Source organism: Engystomops pustulosus, chromosome 2 (genome assembly GCF_040894005.1).
Source record: "Engystomops pustulosus chromosome 2, aEngPut4.maternal, whole genome shotgun sequence".
In the NCBI taxonomy this organism is placed as follows: Eukaryota; Metazoa; Chordata; class Amphibia; order Anura; family Leptodactylidae; genus Engystomops; species Engystomops pustulosus.
This window is the reverse complement of record NC_092412.1, coordinates 149,100,208-149,118,218: the sequence shown is the minus strand read 5'-3', so window position 1 is coordinate 149,118,218 and position 18,011 is coordinate 149,100,208. Positions and strand designations below refer to the sequence as shown.

At 37.9% G+C, this 18,011-nt stretch overlaps 1 protein-coding gene across 3 annotated transcripts in view; it reads left to right on the top strand.

Moving 5' to 3' along the window:
* Positions 1 to 18,011, top strand: part of LOC140118667 (transcription factor AP-2-epsilon) — a 64,071-nt gene extending 46,060 nt beyond the window's left edge. For all 3 annotated transcript variants that reach the window (XM_072136849.1, XM_072136850.1, XM_072136852.1), the window contains 4 exons: positions 8,240 to 8,468; positions 9,629 to 9,747; positions 11,671 to 11,812; positions 15,998 to 18,011. In XM_072136849.1, the coding sequence (XP_071992950.1) occupies positions 8,240 to 8,468; positions 9,629 to 9,747; positions 11,671 to 11,812; positions 15,998 to 16,286 (779 nt within the window). In that variant the 3' untranslated portion in view covers positions 16,287 to 18,011. The remainder of the gene's footprint in view (positions 1 to 8,239; positions 8,469 to 9,628; positions 9,748 to 11,670; positions 11,813 to 15,997) is intronic.

The following is an 18,011-nucleotide window of genomic DNA, read 5'->3' as shown; positions in this document are numbered from 1 at the left end:
TGTGCCCAGATATGCCTATTGTATATGCATGTGATGCATGCATTATAGTATCTAAGACAGAAGAGGTCTAAAGAGTCCATGAGCTAGAGTATTAGGAACGCTAATATAACTAAGCAAATGCATTTTAAATGGTATATAAATGAAGCCAGATAGACACAATTTGCAAGCTGTGTATATATTTGGGAGACTTTAAGTTTCCTTTATAAAGTGTTTAATTGGTTTATGGATCTGGTAGTAATTATCAGGAGCAGAGAAGGATTTTTGTCCTGGGCAGACATCAGGGAACTTTGATAAAGATAAAGTCTGAATTACGAGCTTACGGTCTGGCAAAGCTCATGTGTCTGTAGGCCCATATTATGCAATTGTTTGAGGATATGCTTTTACTGGTTACACACAGATTAAGTGTATATTCCTTGATAAAAATATTTTTTTTTCTGATTATGTATTTTAAATGTCATATCCATGAATATACAATCACAATTGGTGATAAAAAGTGCAGTGTAGAGCATATAATCATTGTCTCTTAGTACATAAATTGTTGTACATTCAAGGACCATGAGGTAGACATTAGTCCAGATGTCCTTTTGGGTGGGTCTAGGCAAAAGGGGGACATCTATCATACGCCGGCGCTTTGTGCATTGGTGTATGATGAAAGTCCCACCCCTTCTGGTGCCACCAGATACATCAGGAGGCTTTGGTCTAATGATGTATAGGGTAGCTGATTGCGCTGGCATATATTTGTACACCAAGTCCTATAACTAGGGACCATTGAGGTTTCAATCCCAGCCACAATCCCTCAGTGTGGTGTTAGCATAAAGGGGAAAATAAATGCAATTCCTGATGGTTTGCTAGGCTAGGTACTATTTTTGTCAATTGATGTTGAGGACAGGTTTCCATTTGATCATCCTTTGTCACAGGCCTTGGCCTTCAACAATAGAGAAAAATATAAAGGAAATCCGCACAGGCAACTGTTAAAAGTGAAAAATCTTCTTTAGAGCTTTATTGGTTACATATTAAAAATGTGACATCACGAGAGTAAAGGGAGAGAAAAAATACAGGTGATGCGTTTCGGACAAAAGCTGTCCTTAGTCATACCCATTAGAGTAGTTATTGAGAAGGAGAAAGCGGCCTTGGCCTTCAACCTTTGCATTGCAATTATTGACATGCTGCAGCTTAAAACAAGAGTTTTATGCAGTTCCTTTAATGCATATGGATGAGATTTGTGTAAATCCCATTCACTAGGTTGATACTGTAAACCACTGAGGGTTAGCCACCTGCAATCTTGTTGAACCTAACCTTTGGTGATTCCGACCCTACTCTAAAAAGCAGTCCCAGGGAAGCAAACATTTCTCTAAATGCAAAAAGGTGGCAACTAAAAACACATTCTTTCATTCATGTGTAGTTTTTTTCAGATGCTGTCAGGTCCTGCTGGCCCTTACTTTCCAATGTCTCTAAATACAGAGTAAATGCTTTTGAAGCCATTTTGAATGTGTGATGACACATGAGAAAGTAAAGTCCAGCAGTTCCCTGAGCAACTAGGGATTGGGGAGAGGTGAGTATTTGGTCATTTATTTAGCAGCATTTTAAATCGGTTTTTCTCTTCTCAAATTCCCCTTTAAAGGTTTGTTCACACAATTTAGGAATGTAGTCTATTATAGTACTGTACTTGCATAGTAAATAACATTACTAAATCTCATGTGCACTCATCTACAGATTTTTCCTGTAGCATAAATTGACACATGGTGCAGATTTTAAATAATCAGCATATATCAATTTACACATGCTTATTGCAGATGACATCCTCTTCAATGCTATAAAATCCACAACCATTCAGTTTATTTATTTCTGCCTAATGTTTTATGATGCAAACTTGTGGATTGCATAGCTGCTGAATATATTCAAAATGTTAAACATACAATATTCAGTTTACTATAAGCGTGTTCACATTGGCATCTTAGCCCACCATCTAGTCCACCATGGAATGCACACCTGAATTATGTGTACTGTGAGTGGAAAAAGTAAATGAAAATCATATATTTTTTAGAGAAACATCTGTTTTTACATTAAGGTAAATGGAGTACACACTGGGTAACTGAAGTAAAAATGTCCAGCAATGCTACTATACACTATTGTCACATAAAATTTATCTGCCAAGAAATATTTTACAGCTTTTTACAATATGGAAAATAAGATGTATAATTGGTGGTCACTGGGCTATATCATGGGTTTGTGCTTTTTCTGCCTCACATGCATTAGTATATATTATTATCTCAGAATATCTAGCATCTAGTAATATATGTACTTGCATCTTTATGGCCCCTTGTTAGTCAGAGTCCCTCCCATGGCAGATGTAGCAATGGAGATAGTGGAGCAGAGAGAAGGGGAGTTATTTCTCACATTACACAAACTCTTGGGACCAAGATCTATCAATTAGAGCAGCGCACATAGCACCTGATGTAATGTATCTGCCTGCTCAACCCCTCCAGCATGTGAAATATGCAATACTGTTACTGTAATAGCTGAATGTACACACATTGTTATTCAATTTATTATGTATATGGATGGAAAAATTCCACTGGTAATGGATGGCTGGAGGGGATGGATTACAGCAGATTTGTCTCTCAGATATTCAGAATTTAGATTTGTATATAACTCATTTATATTTAATAACTAATGTAGCTGTTAGTCAGTAAAGAAAGGGTATAAAAAGCTTTTTTATAACAACTTTTTTCCTTTTTGTTTACTATATTCTAATTTTGTGTTATAAGTTGTAGTCTTTTCATAATTTTGATAATAATTATCATGTAGTATAGGATGGCTTTGTAAAAATCAAAGGCATCCATCTATATAAGGCATTTCCAGGAGGTCCTGCTGTACACAAAACCCAAAATTTGTTCATTCTGAAAAAATCCAACCTCCTGTTGCATCTACAATATATACTATAGGAATTTAAGAGTTAAAGTCATAGGCCTATGGAAATTTGCCAGGCAGTGCTTCTTGGCTAATTGGCTGCAAATCAGTAACAAACATCAAACAGTGTAGGTTGTTAACACTATCATTTCCAGGGCTGAAAGTTTATAGGGTGATCACTAAAAACATTGTATAAGTGGATAAAACTCATTCTTCTGGCCAACAAACAGCACTGTTAACAGTTATTACTGTCAGCAACGGCATCTAACTAACATGAATATCTTTCAGATTAGTCCAGATGAAATTGACAGTAACTAAGGTAATAAAACCCTACACAAGACTATAGAATAGAGGAAATGATGATATGTGACTCATTGGAGCAGTCACTTTAACTGTGTTGTTATATGCCGTTAATAACCTACACATTTTACAAAACTGGTGAAAATAACAATCCTCCGACAAAAGCATAATTCACTCTTTATTCTGCATTTTATAGTAAGAAGCGCTATATGTATTTATGCATTGTGCAACATTAACTGCTTCTATCTGACATGATATTTAAACACATCATTTCACCGTATTTAGTTACCATTGTAACATTAGACAGGAACTCGAAATTGCATTGGTCCCATGAGTACCCTTTCCTTCAACCCCTCAGCACCTGTGTTTAAAGTGTGTTTGTATGACATTACATTACTATAGATCACTGTAGCCTGCAGCAGTAGGATGTTACAACCATATGACATTAGGTTACTGTGAACGAAAAGCATTGGCCTGCTCCAAATCTCTTTCACTTCTAAAAAGATGATGCAATTCACAAGGGATCTCTAAATAATGAGAATGAAACATATTTAAAGTGTATCTTAACTTTTAACCATATTGCATAAATCAATAGTCCAGATGATAATAGTAAACTTTGTATTATACCTTAGAAATAAGTATCTTTGTTTTTCTGAAACAAATGTAAGTTTAATCCTGGAGTAATTCTTATTCATAGAACAGCTTAAATTATCAATTGCAAGTGTCTCCTCCTTCATTTCAGGGAAATGTGTTTCTTTAATGTGTGTAGCTGTTGCCCAAGAGCCCTTAGTGATTAGATCACAACCCCTATAATTGTCAGACACAATTAAATTGCTGGCTTATCCATTGTCATATTGTTCTTGCATCATCCCTGCTCACCTGTCTGTGTTACAGGAAACTGAATTGCACTTTGTTGTATCTTTCTATGTAATTGTTGGATAATGAGACATACTAAGATTTATAACATCCCAGTATATTCATATTAATTGTGGATATCCAATACCAATATTTGAGGTTTTAATCTGACAGCTACATACAGTGCCTTGCGAAAGTATTTTGCCCCATTTTCTACCTTTTGCCACATTTTAGATTTAAAATTGTAATTTTTTGGTGACGAGTCAACAACAACTGGGACACAATTGTGAAGTGGAACAGAATTTATTGGATATTTAAACCTAAACTGAATAAACTGAAAAGTGGGGTGTGCAATATTATTTGGCCCCTTTCAGTGCAACAAACTCACTCCAGAAGTTTAATGAGGATCTCTGAATGATCCAATGTTGTCCTAAATGACTGATGATGATAAATATAATCCACCTTTGTGTAATGAAGTCTCTGTGAAAGCCTCAGGTTTCTGCATCATGAAGACCAAGGAACACACCAGGCAGGTCTGTGATACTGTTGTGGAGAAGTGTAAAGCTGAATTGGATACAAAAAGATTTTACAAACTGTAAACATATCAAGGGGCACTGCATAAGCGATCATATTGAAATGGAAGGAGTATCAGACCACTACAAATCTACCAAGACCCGACCATCCCTCTAAGCTTTCATCTCAAACAAGGATAACACTGATCAGAGATGTAGCTAAGAGATCCATAATCACTCTGGATGAACTGCAGAGATCTACAGCTGAGGTGGGAAAGTCTATCCATAGGAAACTGTACAAATCTGGCCTTTATAGAAGAGTGGCAAGAAGAAAGCCATTTCTCAAAGATAACCATAAAAAGTCTTGATTAAAGTTTGCCACCAGCCGCCAGAGAGACACCAAACATGTGGAAGAAGGTGCTTTGGTCAGATGAAACCAAAATGGAACTTTTTGACCACAATGCCAAACGATATGAGCAACACAGCTCATCACCCTGAACACACCATCCTTACTGGCATCATGGTTTGGGCCTGCTTTTCTTCAGCAGGGACATGGAAGATGGTTAAAATTGATGGGAGGATGGATGGAGTCAAATATAGGACCATTCTGTAAGATAACCTGTTGGCGTCTGCAAAAGACCTGAGACTGAGATGGAGATTAATCTTCTAACAAAACAATGATCCCAAACATAATGCAAAATGTGCAATGCAATGGTTCACAAATAAATGTATCCAGCTGTTAGAATGGCCAAGTCAAAGTCCAGACCTGAATGCAATTGAGAATCTGTGGAAAGGGCTGAAAACTGCTGTTCACAAAAGCTCTCCATCCATCCTCCCTGAGCTCAAGCTGTTTTCCAAGGAAGAATGGACAAGACTTTCAGTTTCTCGATGTGCAAAACTGAGACCTGATACCCCAAGGATCTTGCAGCTGTAATCGCCGCAAAATATTAATATTAAGTTTAAAATATCCAATAAATCCAATTCTAAATCTTTACCAGGCTCTCCAAAAGTAATGTATGTATCATAGTCTGTGTCGGTATATTAAATCTATCAAGACAGGCGGATATCTACAGAAAGTGCCAGCAAATAGTGACATCTGATCTATCCATGTCTCATACTTATCAGTGCTGGTTCGAAGTCATTGGTAACTGATAAAATGTCTAATTTGGGTCATGCATCCAGACAGATGACTGAATCTCTGGTAGCAAAAGGATAGGAGTAGTACAGTAAATGTAGATTATGGCAGAATTTATTATGACTGGTTACATTGTGCGACAATCACCATACTCCCCACACCAACATACATTGTGCCGGATATACTAAGAGGCTACAGCCTGGATTAGTTCTTCACAAGGTACTAGAATTGTTTTAAAACTTGTGCCAGGCTCTTGTCTATAGTTAATGAGCTGGGTAGGGGCCCACTCCGAGTCCACAAGGCATGCCAGTGGCATAGGGGGAAAATAAGTCACAATTCCCTGTCATGCTCCAGGAAATTCAACTTTTTCATGGCTTGTATGCCAGAAGACTGGTGTACAAGATATGACAAATTCCCCCATTGTGGCTTCAGTGATCAGTCATATCAGATGTAGACATTGCCTCTGTAGATAAGCAGCCTTATTGGTAGCTCTATAAGAAAATTGCAAATCAAACGACAGGACAACTTACTAAATCTCTGACTACTACACTACTTTCCAGATTCTGAAATAATTATATGGGCAGAGATACTCGGGTGCAATAGTTAAGTTAGCCCCTTATTCCCCTTGTAATGCTTCCTATTGTCTACTAGTTTGTATGTAAATGCCAGAGCTAATGAATTACATGTCAAGTAATTACAATCAAGTAATAACATATTGTCAGAGCTACACAGGAATAATGCTTTATGAAAAGATATGGGATAATAAGGGGCCCATGTACTGTTCCTGTACAATGGCCCTGTATTATAACTGCCTCCCCCTGCTGCCTTTATTTCACAATACTTTTATGCAAGTAGTACTGTGAGTTTCCATATTAGTTCTTAAAATAAAATGTAACTCTTATGCAATTTATGCAAAATGCAAAACATTCATCATTGGAACTCACTGTTATTGTGTCATGTTTGCTCCATTGCAGCCTCTGTTATACAGTTTCCCTAAAAGGAACCTTACTGATTCTGCCACACTATTTTATTTAGCCCTATGGATATACAGTTGGTATAATATATAAGCATATACAAATAGAATGATCTTCATCTTCACAACTATGTTTTTTTTATACACTCACCGGCCACTTTATTAGGTACACTATGCTAGTAACAGGTTAGACCCCCTTTTGCCTTCAGAACTGCCTCAATTCTTCGTGGCATAGATTCAACAAGTTGCTGGAAGCATTAGAGATTTTGGTCCATATTGACATGATGACATCACACAGTTGCCGCAGATTTGTCGGCTGCACATCCATGATGCGAATCTCCCGTTCCACCACATCCCAAAGATGCTCTATTGGATTGAGATCTGGTGACTGTGGAGGCCATTTGAGTACAGTGAACTCATTGTCATGTTCAAGAAACCAATCTGAGATGATTCCAGCTTTATGACATGGCGCATTATCCTGCTGAAAGTAGCCATCAGATGTTGGGTACATTGTGGTCATAAAGGGATGGACATGGTCAGCAACAATACTCAGTAGGCTGTGGCGTTGCAACGATGCTCAATTGGTACCAAGGGGCCCAAAGAGTGCCAATAAAATATTCCCCACACCATGACCTCACCACCAGCCTGAACTGTTGATACAAGGCAGGATGGATCCATGCTTTCATGTTGTTGACGCCAAATTCTGACCCTACCATCCGAATGTCGCAGCAGAAATCGAGACTCATCAGACCAGGCAACGCTTTTCCAATCTTCTACTGTCCAATTTCGATGAGCTTGTGCAAATTGTAGCCTCAGTTTCCTGTTCTTGGAGTGGCACCCGGTGTGGTCTTCTGCTGCTGTAGCCCATCTGCCTCAAAGTTCGACGTACTGTGCATTCAGAGATGCTCTTCTGCCTACCTTGGTTGTAACGGGTGGCGATTTGAGTCACTGTTGCCTTTCTATCAGCTTGAACCAGTCTGCCCATTCTCCTCTGACCTCTGGCATCAACAAGGCATTTCTGCCCAAAGAACTGCCGCTCACTGGATGTTTTTTCTTTTTCGGACCATTCTCTGTAAACCCTAGAGATGGTTGTGCGTGAAAATTTCAGTAGATCAGCAGTTTCTGAAATACTCAGACCAGCCCTTCTGGCACCAACAACCATGCCACGTTCAAAGGCACTCAAATCACCTTTCTTCCCCATACTGATGCTCGGTTTGAACTGCAGGAGATTGTCTTGACCATGTCTACATGCCTAAATGCACTGAGTTGTTCCTACTCACTGGCAGTAGGAATAGGACCAAGCAGGGTTGGCCTTTTCTCTCCAAAAGCTAATGGTGCACGTATATGTTCTCTATAATGTATACGGTGTATTCAAGGTTGTAGAAAAAAATATTGCTTAACTGCAATACATTACAGGAACGACAGAATAAATGACAAATGCATTCATTTATCCAGTATACATATCTGAACATCTCATGTATAAATAGTCTAATCTAATGTTTGACCAGTTGAGGAAGAGACTGACCGATTCCCAATCTGTTTTTTACTCCACAGTTCCGATGCCATCCAAAAACAGCAGCAGCATGATGTCCTCCCTCAGTTTGAATAAAGAAGGTCTCATAGGAGGTGTATCAAATCCAAATGAGGTGTTCTGTTCTGTCCCCGGAAGGTTGTCTCTACTCAGTTCCACTTCCAAATACAAGGTCACAGTGGGTGAGGTCCAGAGACGTCTGTCACCACCTGAGTGTCTTAATGCTTCTTTGCTAGGAGGAGTATTAAGGAGGTAAGTGAATATTATTCATATACTGTCACACTAAAATACTGCCATTGCTTATACATCTAGACTCTGTGACTATGGGAATCTTCTTATATTTGTTATCCATGGCCTCTTTCCTAAAAATATGCTAATTAACCAAACCAAAGAGCTCTGAGGGATGATAGCAGAGCTGAAACTTTCTCTGCTGCTGTGAGATTACAACATGCGGAGGGAAGGAGGAAGTGCTGAAGGAGTGGTATAGGAGACAGTGTAACAACTTGTAAAGCTTCAACATGGAGGGACCCCAGTAATGCACCCCAGAGCCCTTCTCGCTCATTAGCCTAAATTCAAAAGTTGATTTTAGAAGGAAGCCATGGATAAAAAATATAAGAAGATTACCACAATAATCTTTGAGTAAGTGTCCCTGGTTTATCATGATGGATTTTGATGGTAGATTTCCTTTAAATGTAATTTGTAGTAGGTTGAAGCCTTTGGGCACATTTATTTACCCGGTCACCGGAGTTCACAGAGAGTGTATTATCCGACTCTAATGCACTCTGCCGCGATTCACTAAGATTGTGCGCCTAATATCATGAATGTATCGCTTCCGCGCTCAGGTCCAACAGAGTTCACCATCTATTTAGTGGTGCATCTAAGTGCTTGGGCTTGCAACACAATTTGAAAGTTAAATCCCGCGCTCAGTCCAAATCAGTCCGTCTGTCCGATGGCACCCCCCTTAATTTGTGTCGCATTGGTCGCTGCACCAAGAAAAGGGTCTCGTGCGACACAATCACAATGCACCCACTACTTAAATACCTGTGCAGGCCATTTTACCATTGAAGATAGTCTGAAATGTGTGTAACCAAATGGGTATTTTAGCCAGAAATTCATAATGAAGATCTTACATGTTATAAATTGACTATTGCTGAACACTGTTAAAGAAAAACTGTGAGGTTTAAATCAAAAGGATTGTCCAGGCTCAGTAAAAAGGATCTGATTTATTATTATTTGTTCTTGTCTGTTCTGTAAATTGTATCTCCAAAGTGTCCTTAATAAAGTTTATTGTTGATTTAAAAAAAACTGTAGAATGCTGTTTATTAACCCTGTCCTTATGAGTTTAGTCTAAATTAATAATATGTACGAGGTGATATTTAGCTTTCTTAACAGGTACATCTTTTTGTTTGCAGGGCAAAATCAAAGAATGGGGGTCGTTGTCTTCGGGAGAGGTTGGAAAAAATTGGTTTGAATTTGCCAGCTGGAAGACGTAAAGCTGCCAATGTGACTCTACTGACTTCTCTTGTTGAAGGTAAGAAATACCATGGGTCAAATATAAATATAAATATCTGTCTGCTCAGGCTGAGATTTGAAGACACACTGAGCTGTCAATCTAAAGAAGTAGGCGTGGTTCACTGACAGCCTGCAGGAAACCTGAGTCTTCTCTTCAGAAGTTGACTCATCTTTACTCCTTCTCATTTGAGAAATACTAAGTAAAATGTGCTTGGCATCACATTTTTTTGGTTTTTTATGGCATAAACTTAGCCGCAGTAGGGGATTATAATATAGGTAGTTTGGGTGGTAGCCGGGACCCAAGCATTCTGGGGTCCCATTGCCACCCAAACTACCTACAACGTTTTATACTTAGAAGGACCTTCACCCATAAAATCGGTGTACACATGTTCCTGCTCTCTATACACATGTACACAAGAGCTCTGAAATTGCAGATTGAAGGCAGGCAGAAGGGATACATCCTCAATTCCTAAAGAAGCTAGATTCTTGTACCATATGTAGGAAGTGTAGGAATATTCATACTGCCCAAGGCCCACGGCAGTCTTAGAGTATATTCAGATTAACATATATATATGTATATATATCCAGCCGGTCGGATATACGCCATTGGCACTATGGCAACGGTGAGTACCATGGCTGCAAAAAAAGATCTTCTGCCAAAAGAACTTCCATGCAGCATTAGTTTGTATGGAGAGGGAAGGGGTTAGCAGCACTCACCTCTCCTCCTCTCCAGAACTCCTGATGTGTGCCCGCCCGGCTACGGCAGGGCGGGCATAACTCCATGTGAATGCAGCCCTAATCTGGCTCTGCTTAGTCGAGTTAGTCTAGACTAGCGTGAGCGATCATTCAGCATGAGATACTTTGATACTCTTTAAAAGTTTAAGACTGTCTAGTGTAACCTTACACTGTCTAACTTTTAGACAGTTTCACATTCCTTATTGTGTTGGAACAAGCTTGAGATCAGTTATTTATCACAGGGAAATGTCAGTCCTTACTTTATAGCCACTTTTCTTATTTTTCTTAGCATAGAGTCACAGCTCAGACTTTAGCAGAAAGTAGTAAAAAACCTGATTTGTCATTTCTCAGGTAGTTTTCTGTGAAGGAATAGTTTATTCAGTGTTGATCACCCATTTTTTTTAGTAAATAATTTTTAACTATAAGTTCCAGAGGAAGTGGTGTGCAAGATAGACAGTGTAGTGTTAATCTATCATTGTGGCACCCTGGGCAGAATATGAAAGCCGCTTAGTTTATGACACCAGTCTCCTAATCAACAGCAGTTTTCAGCAGACAGAATATGTCCTCTCTTTCATTCAGTGTTTATGCAAATCATTGTGCCTTGGGCTAATATGCAGAATTACTTTTAATCATGTGTAGTTAGTTTGTGAAGAATAAAAAGAGATAAACAGAGAGTAAAACTGAATATTATATAAATATAGTACTTCATATGTAGAGAAGGATTGGTTTAACCTCAATGACACCGCACCATTGATGATGATGTTACTTAGGGGTCACCAGACAAGGGCAAGCTGAGTCCCTCCAGGAAAGTTCACATTGTGAAACTATAATGAATTAGCTAAGGTCTGCAGAATGGGTTAGTTTGATGATTTATAAAAGTTCCCTACAATTGGTGCTGTAATGACCTAGCACTAATGCAAATATCTATATTCTTTAACACACAATGGTGAAGATTTATAAGAAGGGGAAGTTTTAAAGTTAGCTCAACTTTGTGTTACTATAACTTGCTCAACATTTCTAAAGCATTGTTTTTGTGACATTTTAACCAAAATTTTGAAGACCAGGGCCTGATAAATTCCTCCAATGAATGTAAATATGCCAACACAAAAGACTGACTTGTATTATTTTTTTGTGGGGGGTTAGATGTAGGGATTGGTTTAGATGGGACTTGATAATATGGTACTCATAAGATTTTTCTCATTTGAAGGTGAAGCTGTCCATCTAGCCAGAGATTTTGGCTATGTTTGCGAGACAGAATTTCCAGCAAAAGCTGCTGCAGAATACCTATGTAGACAACATTCTGATCCTACTGAGCTCCACACACGGAAAAACATGCTTCTTGCTACAAAGTAAGTATTAACTAATGACTATAATACTAAAGGGTATGGAGTGGATATCTATTACTACCACATATAATGAAAAATTACATTTATGAAGTAAAAGTATAAACATGAATATGTCAATACTTAATCTCAATTGCAGCTGCAGCAGCAATTAAGATTTTAGGATGTATAAACTGAGGAATGCAAATCTCAGGTCCCTTTGTAGCATATTAACTTGAATATGGGATCTAGAGTAGGCCTCCACATTTTAAAAGGTTTATAGAAGAGTTAGAGAGGGTCGGAAAATAACACAACTAGATAAAGTGGAATGAGAGACTAAAACAAACAAAATTTGTTCAGCTTGGAAAAAGACTGCTAAAAATGCTAAAACCAAAAATATACTTGTCTATTTTTATTTTTTTTAAACTATCCAATAATACCAAACAAGGTCCCCTACCCCTTGGAAATCTTAAATGGGAACCCCCTCTTTTTTTATCGCAGATTCGGATTCCCCAGCAAAAAATACATTTTCAGCTGTAAAGGCAGAAAATCAAAATGGAAAAAAAATGTTCCAAAATGGGGATATCTAGAGAAATACACATGAAAAAACAAAATAATAATTGACAAATATTTCTTAAAAATCTATCCAATTATGCTAAAGTTGACCCTGTATTTTCAACTCCCACGGGTGAGGTGGGGGGAGTGTAATTTCTTATGTAGAAGCTACATTCAGCTTAACTTAGGAACGACGTAGACTGTAGTAGTTTCCTGTTCTCTTCGGTTGCTGGTTTGAGTCCCCTTGCCTCTCACTCATAGGAGAACGTGATTAACTGAAGTCTCCTCCCCTCTGAAGATCGGGATTTTTCTTGCTGGCTACAAAGTTTACAAATATTGAATGCTCTAGATTAAGTGCTCGAATTTGGTAACATTGAATAGCTTTGAGAAAAATATTGCATCCGTCTATTTCAGATTTTGGATCTGATGTCTATCAAAATATTCCCCTTTCCAACGTTTTTGCACCATTTTCGATTTTTTTGCCAATTACAGTGCCAGTGTCACCAAAATTGAAAAAGACCAAGGTCAAATCAATGTAGTTTTTCCTGGAAAAATCCAAATCTGCAATTTAAATAAGAAGGGTTCCCATTTAAGATTTTAACCCTTTAACGAACTGGCCCTTTTTTGTTTTTCCATTTCCATTTTTCACTCCCCACCTTCAAAAAATCTGTAACTTTTTTATTTTTACATGTAAAGAGCTCTGTGAGGTCTTGTTTTCAACAAATTGCACTTCATAGTGACAGTATTTATTATTCTATGCCATGCACTGAAAGCTTTTTTTTAGAGCTTTCAGTTAGTGCCCCAAGTGACATGTCTACTTTATTCTTTCGGTCGGTGCAATAGCAAATTTGTGTAGGTTTTATAATGTTTTCATACATTTACAAAAATTAAAACCTCCTGTACAAAATTTTTTTTGGGATTTTTTAGTTTTTCAATCACATGTGTTTTTCACGAGATATTCCACCATTCCGCCCTTTTTGTCGCACCCTGGATGTGTGATTAATGCAAAAAACTGTTCTAGGGACCAGGAACATATAATGTGGCCTTAGAAAAGATAATTTAACCCCTTCCCGACATTTGACGTACTATTACTGCATGGCGGGAGGTGCGTTCCCGCAAAGTGCGGTAATAGTACGTCATGCTTCTGGCGCGGGCTCCAGAACGGAGCCCGCGCCAGAAGCTGCAGGTGTCAGCTATATATTATAGCCGACACCCGCCTCTAACACCCGCGATCGGAGATTTCTCCGATCGCGAGTGTTAACCCCTGACACGCCGCGGTCGCGATGACCGCGGCGTGCTAGGGGCATTTGAGAAGAATCGGACCCCCCGCGGCGCTTACCGGGGGGGTCCGCTGCTCCCATCGCAGCCCCGGGTCCGTGCCTTCTGGCAGGACCCGGCTGTAACACACTGAGCATGCGCAGCATGCTCAGTGTGTTACATTACACAGTGTAATGCATCTGTATTACACTGTGTAATGTGAAGAAGAGCTTGAACAAGTGATCAGTGGATCACTTGTTCAAGCTAACCTGTAAAAGTTAATAAAAAAATGTTAAAAACACTACATAAAATCATTTTTTAATAAAAAGAATTAATTAAATAAAGTTAAAGTCCCCTAAACACAAATATTCCCTATACACATGCAATAAAGTGAAAAAAACACAAAATCGCCAAAAAAACCCACATATTTGGTATCGCCGCGTCCGTAATAATCCGTACAATAACTCAGAAACATTACTGGACCCGCTCGGTGAACGCTGTAAAAACAAAACCCGTAAAAAACGCCAAAAATGTACATTTTTCATAAAATCTCTACACAAAAATGTTCTAAAAAGTGATCAAAAAAAGTTATGTGCGCCAAAATGGTACCACTGAAAAGAACAACTCAACTTGTAAAAAATAAGCCCAAAACTAGCTCTGTAAACCAAAAAATATTAAAGTTACGTCTCCGAAAAGATGGCGATGCAAAAACAAATGAGATTTCCTCTATATTAGTTTTTATCCAGTAAAATTGTAAAAATAAATGAAAAACTGTATAAATGAGGTATCACCATAATCGTAATAACCTATAGAATAAGGATAATATAGTATTTTTAGTGTACGGTGTACGACCCCCAAAAAATACGAAAAAAAAGTAAACCAAAATTGACAATTTTCTTTTCAACCATACATTCAAGAGTTAATAAAATCTCTTCAATAAGCTAATGACCCACGAAAATTAATTATTTGTAAAGTGCATCTCATGTCGCAAAAAATAAGCCCTTATATGTCCAAATTGCCAAAAAAATAAAGATTGTATAGCCAATAAAAAGTGACAATGCATAATCTGCTCTGAATGGCGCAGCTTCCCTTCGATGCCCTGGCGTGTGCCCATACAGCAGGTTACCACCACATATGGGGTATTGTTATACGCCGGAGGGATTGAGTATCAAATTTTGTGGAGCGTTTTGGTATTTTATCCACTGAGAATTTGTAAATTTTTTGAAAAACACATTCATTTAGCCAAAAAAGTTTACTTTCAAAATTGTATCCGATTTTGTTTTAACCCCTGTAAAATAATTAAAGGGTTAATAAACTTCATAAAAGTTGTTTTACGTACGTTGAGGGGTGTAGTTTCTATAATGGGGTAATTTATGGGGTTTTACTTTTATTTAGGCCTCTCAAAGTGATTTAAAACCTGAGCAGGTCCCTCAATAGCAGGATTTAGCGTTTTTTATGAAAATGTGAAAAATCGCACCTAACGTTCAAAGGCCCATAACATCCTACAAATATAAGAGTATGCATAAAAAAACATGTCCACATAAATTAGACATTTAGTGAATGTTAGTTATTACGTTTTTTTGCGGTTATGACTATGTATGGAAAAAGAAGAACATTTTGAAGTTCGAAAATCAAGAATTTTTCCAAATTTTCACCAAACATCTGATTTTCTCATAAATAAATGCAAAACAAAACACCAAAATTTTTCAACTGACATGAAGTACAAAGCGTCACAAGAAAACAATTTTAAAATCACTTGTATATGTTAAAGCGTTCCGAAGTTATAACCATTTATAGTGACACAGGGCAGATTTGAAAAAATGGGCCGTGTCAGGAAGGTGAAAAGTGGCTTCAGCGTTAAGGGGTTAAACATATAATAATAATAATAATAATACTTTATTATCCCCTAAGGAAAATTTTGTTTGTCACAACCAAACATTTAAACAATTTACATAATGACCTAATTTACAGACATAAAAAAATCTGAAACATACGGTACTAAAAACACACGACATAAAACAAAATATGTATAGGATATGGATCTTTACAGTTAATCCAATGGTACACAGCCATGGTCAGTCCATGAAAAATGGACCATGCGCTCCCCAGATTTTACAGACCAACCACAATGCAGAGGATGATATATGATACAGTGATATATGATACAAGGAGTCCCTGCTTCCCTGCAGTTTAACACACCTGTTTTTATAGGAGAAGCAGGGGCTCCTTGCATCATATATCACTATTCCTTTACACAGTGGCTGGTCGGTGAAATCCGGACAGCAAATGGTTTGTAGTAAAACTATGGAATGTGTTGGTAATTGTCGATGTTCTTGATGCAGTTATTTTTCATGTACTTAATGGACATGCCATTTTCTAATACAAAGTTATACATTTTAGGCAGATTTGTAAAGAGTTTTCTGACTTATTAGCCCAGGATCGCTCTCCATTGGGAAACAGCCGTCCATCTATTATCCTGGAGCCTGGAGTACAGAGCTGCTTGACTCACTTCAGTCTAATCACTCATGGCTTTGGAGGACCAGCCATATGTGCAGCGCTCACTGCCTTCCAGAACTACCTACTTGAGTCTCTTAAAGGCATGGATAAAATCTTCATGAACAGCACGGGGAATGGGCATTCTGCAGGGGATTCCAAACCTACAGAGAAAGAACTTAAACATAGGAAATAATCCAATATAACCTTCCTGAAGAGGGCTTGAAAGTAAGATAGATCTCTTGGAAACCAAGATTAAGTCCCAGTGGTGGAAACTAATGTGTAAAGGCAGAATGATTTCATATCACAGAGTTACAGATATACCTTGTAAGGTGGATCCATATTGTAAAGAGAGAGAGAAAACTGAGCAGACCTCAAAATATCATGGTACTTGTGGAAGATATGAAGATACATTACATTACATTACTTGCACCTTTCAGTAATATTACATGCACACAGACAGCAAAAATAACTTGTACTTGCTACTACATAGTAACAATATGATAAACACACCATCCATGCAATGAACAATGTGACTCTTCCAAAGTAAACAACTCTTAAAGTTTTATAGCCACATCCACAGTACACATAGACACATAGAGGGATATTTATCATAATTCTCTTAGAGAATAACTGTTCTAGTTGCCCATGACAACTATACAGAGCTCTGCTTTCATATCCCCATGGCTGTTTATAAAATGAAAGCTGAGCTCGATGATAAATCTCCCCCGTAAGACCTATTTATTTAAGTGGCACACTGGAAGCGTTGCAAAACAACAGGTTGAATTCTACAGACGTAATCTCTAAATATGTCCCACCTTCTTCAAAATGTAACCCCCCCAGTAGAACTACTTGCATTAAGGTCATATAGGTCAAAGACATAAATTGACATTTCTATTGTACACCACTATTTTGGAAGTCAGTAATTGAATCCTCAGCTACTCCAGATTATTCTAACTTTGCTGATGGAATGAATCGAGATATTTAGCTCTTCTCAATTTACTTTTTACTCATATTGAGTAAAAACTATTAGTGGAGGGATCCTGCCATGTTAGGGTGTTAGGATGTTTCCAGCAAATAAAACCATGAAAGGAGGGGGATATAAACAACCAAGCAGTGTATCATAAAACCACAGTGTTGATTAGAGAAAAGTAGGCTTTAAAGAGCTCATCTATGTGCAATATTTCATCATACTAAAATATTACTCGAGTGTGAGTTACTTCCTGTTTAATAAGATTAATATGGAATGATAGGATTAATTCAAAGAAGTGGTTATACTGGGAAAGCCTCTGAAGGCACCATTTATAAACTGCTCCGATGAAGAACTCAAAATCTCAACAGCCAAAAGTATCCATGCTGCTTGCAATATGTAGAATATGTGTTCCAGAATATGTCACTGCCAGAAAATAGTTTTTACCTACAGAAGAGCCATACATTTTCCTATTTATATATGAGACCATCAGAGTTGACCTACTGATCTGAAAGTCTGACTATATAAATATCTTCTATACATGTTACTTTGCACCCCAAATGTTGGGACAGCAACGTACTGGGCGGAATGTTCTCCAAGATGCCGTGATTTTCACCACTATACTCTCCATTTTGCATGAACAGCAGACATCAGCCCTGCTGGCAAGCACTGTCAAGACTGGAAGCTCCACTGAAGAGAATATGCCACTTTCTGCCCTTGTTAAACAGAGACTTTTGTAAATATTTATTTATGTGTAATTCAATGGGAACATTGTAACGATGTTCAGTGCAAGCTATTTATAAGCTAGGTGAGTTTTGGGGGTATTATAATTTGGGATATTTCCCCACTCTTGTGTTTGGGGTGTCCATGCATCCTTAAGGGTTTCTTATAGCACAGATATCTGTTGTTGTTTAAAAAAAAAAAAAAAGATAACACACAAATGAAAGAACT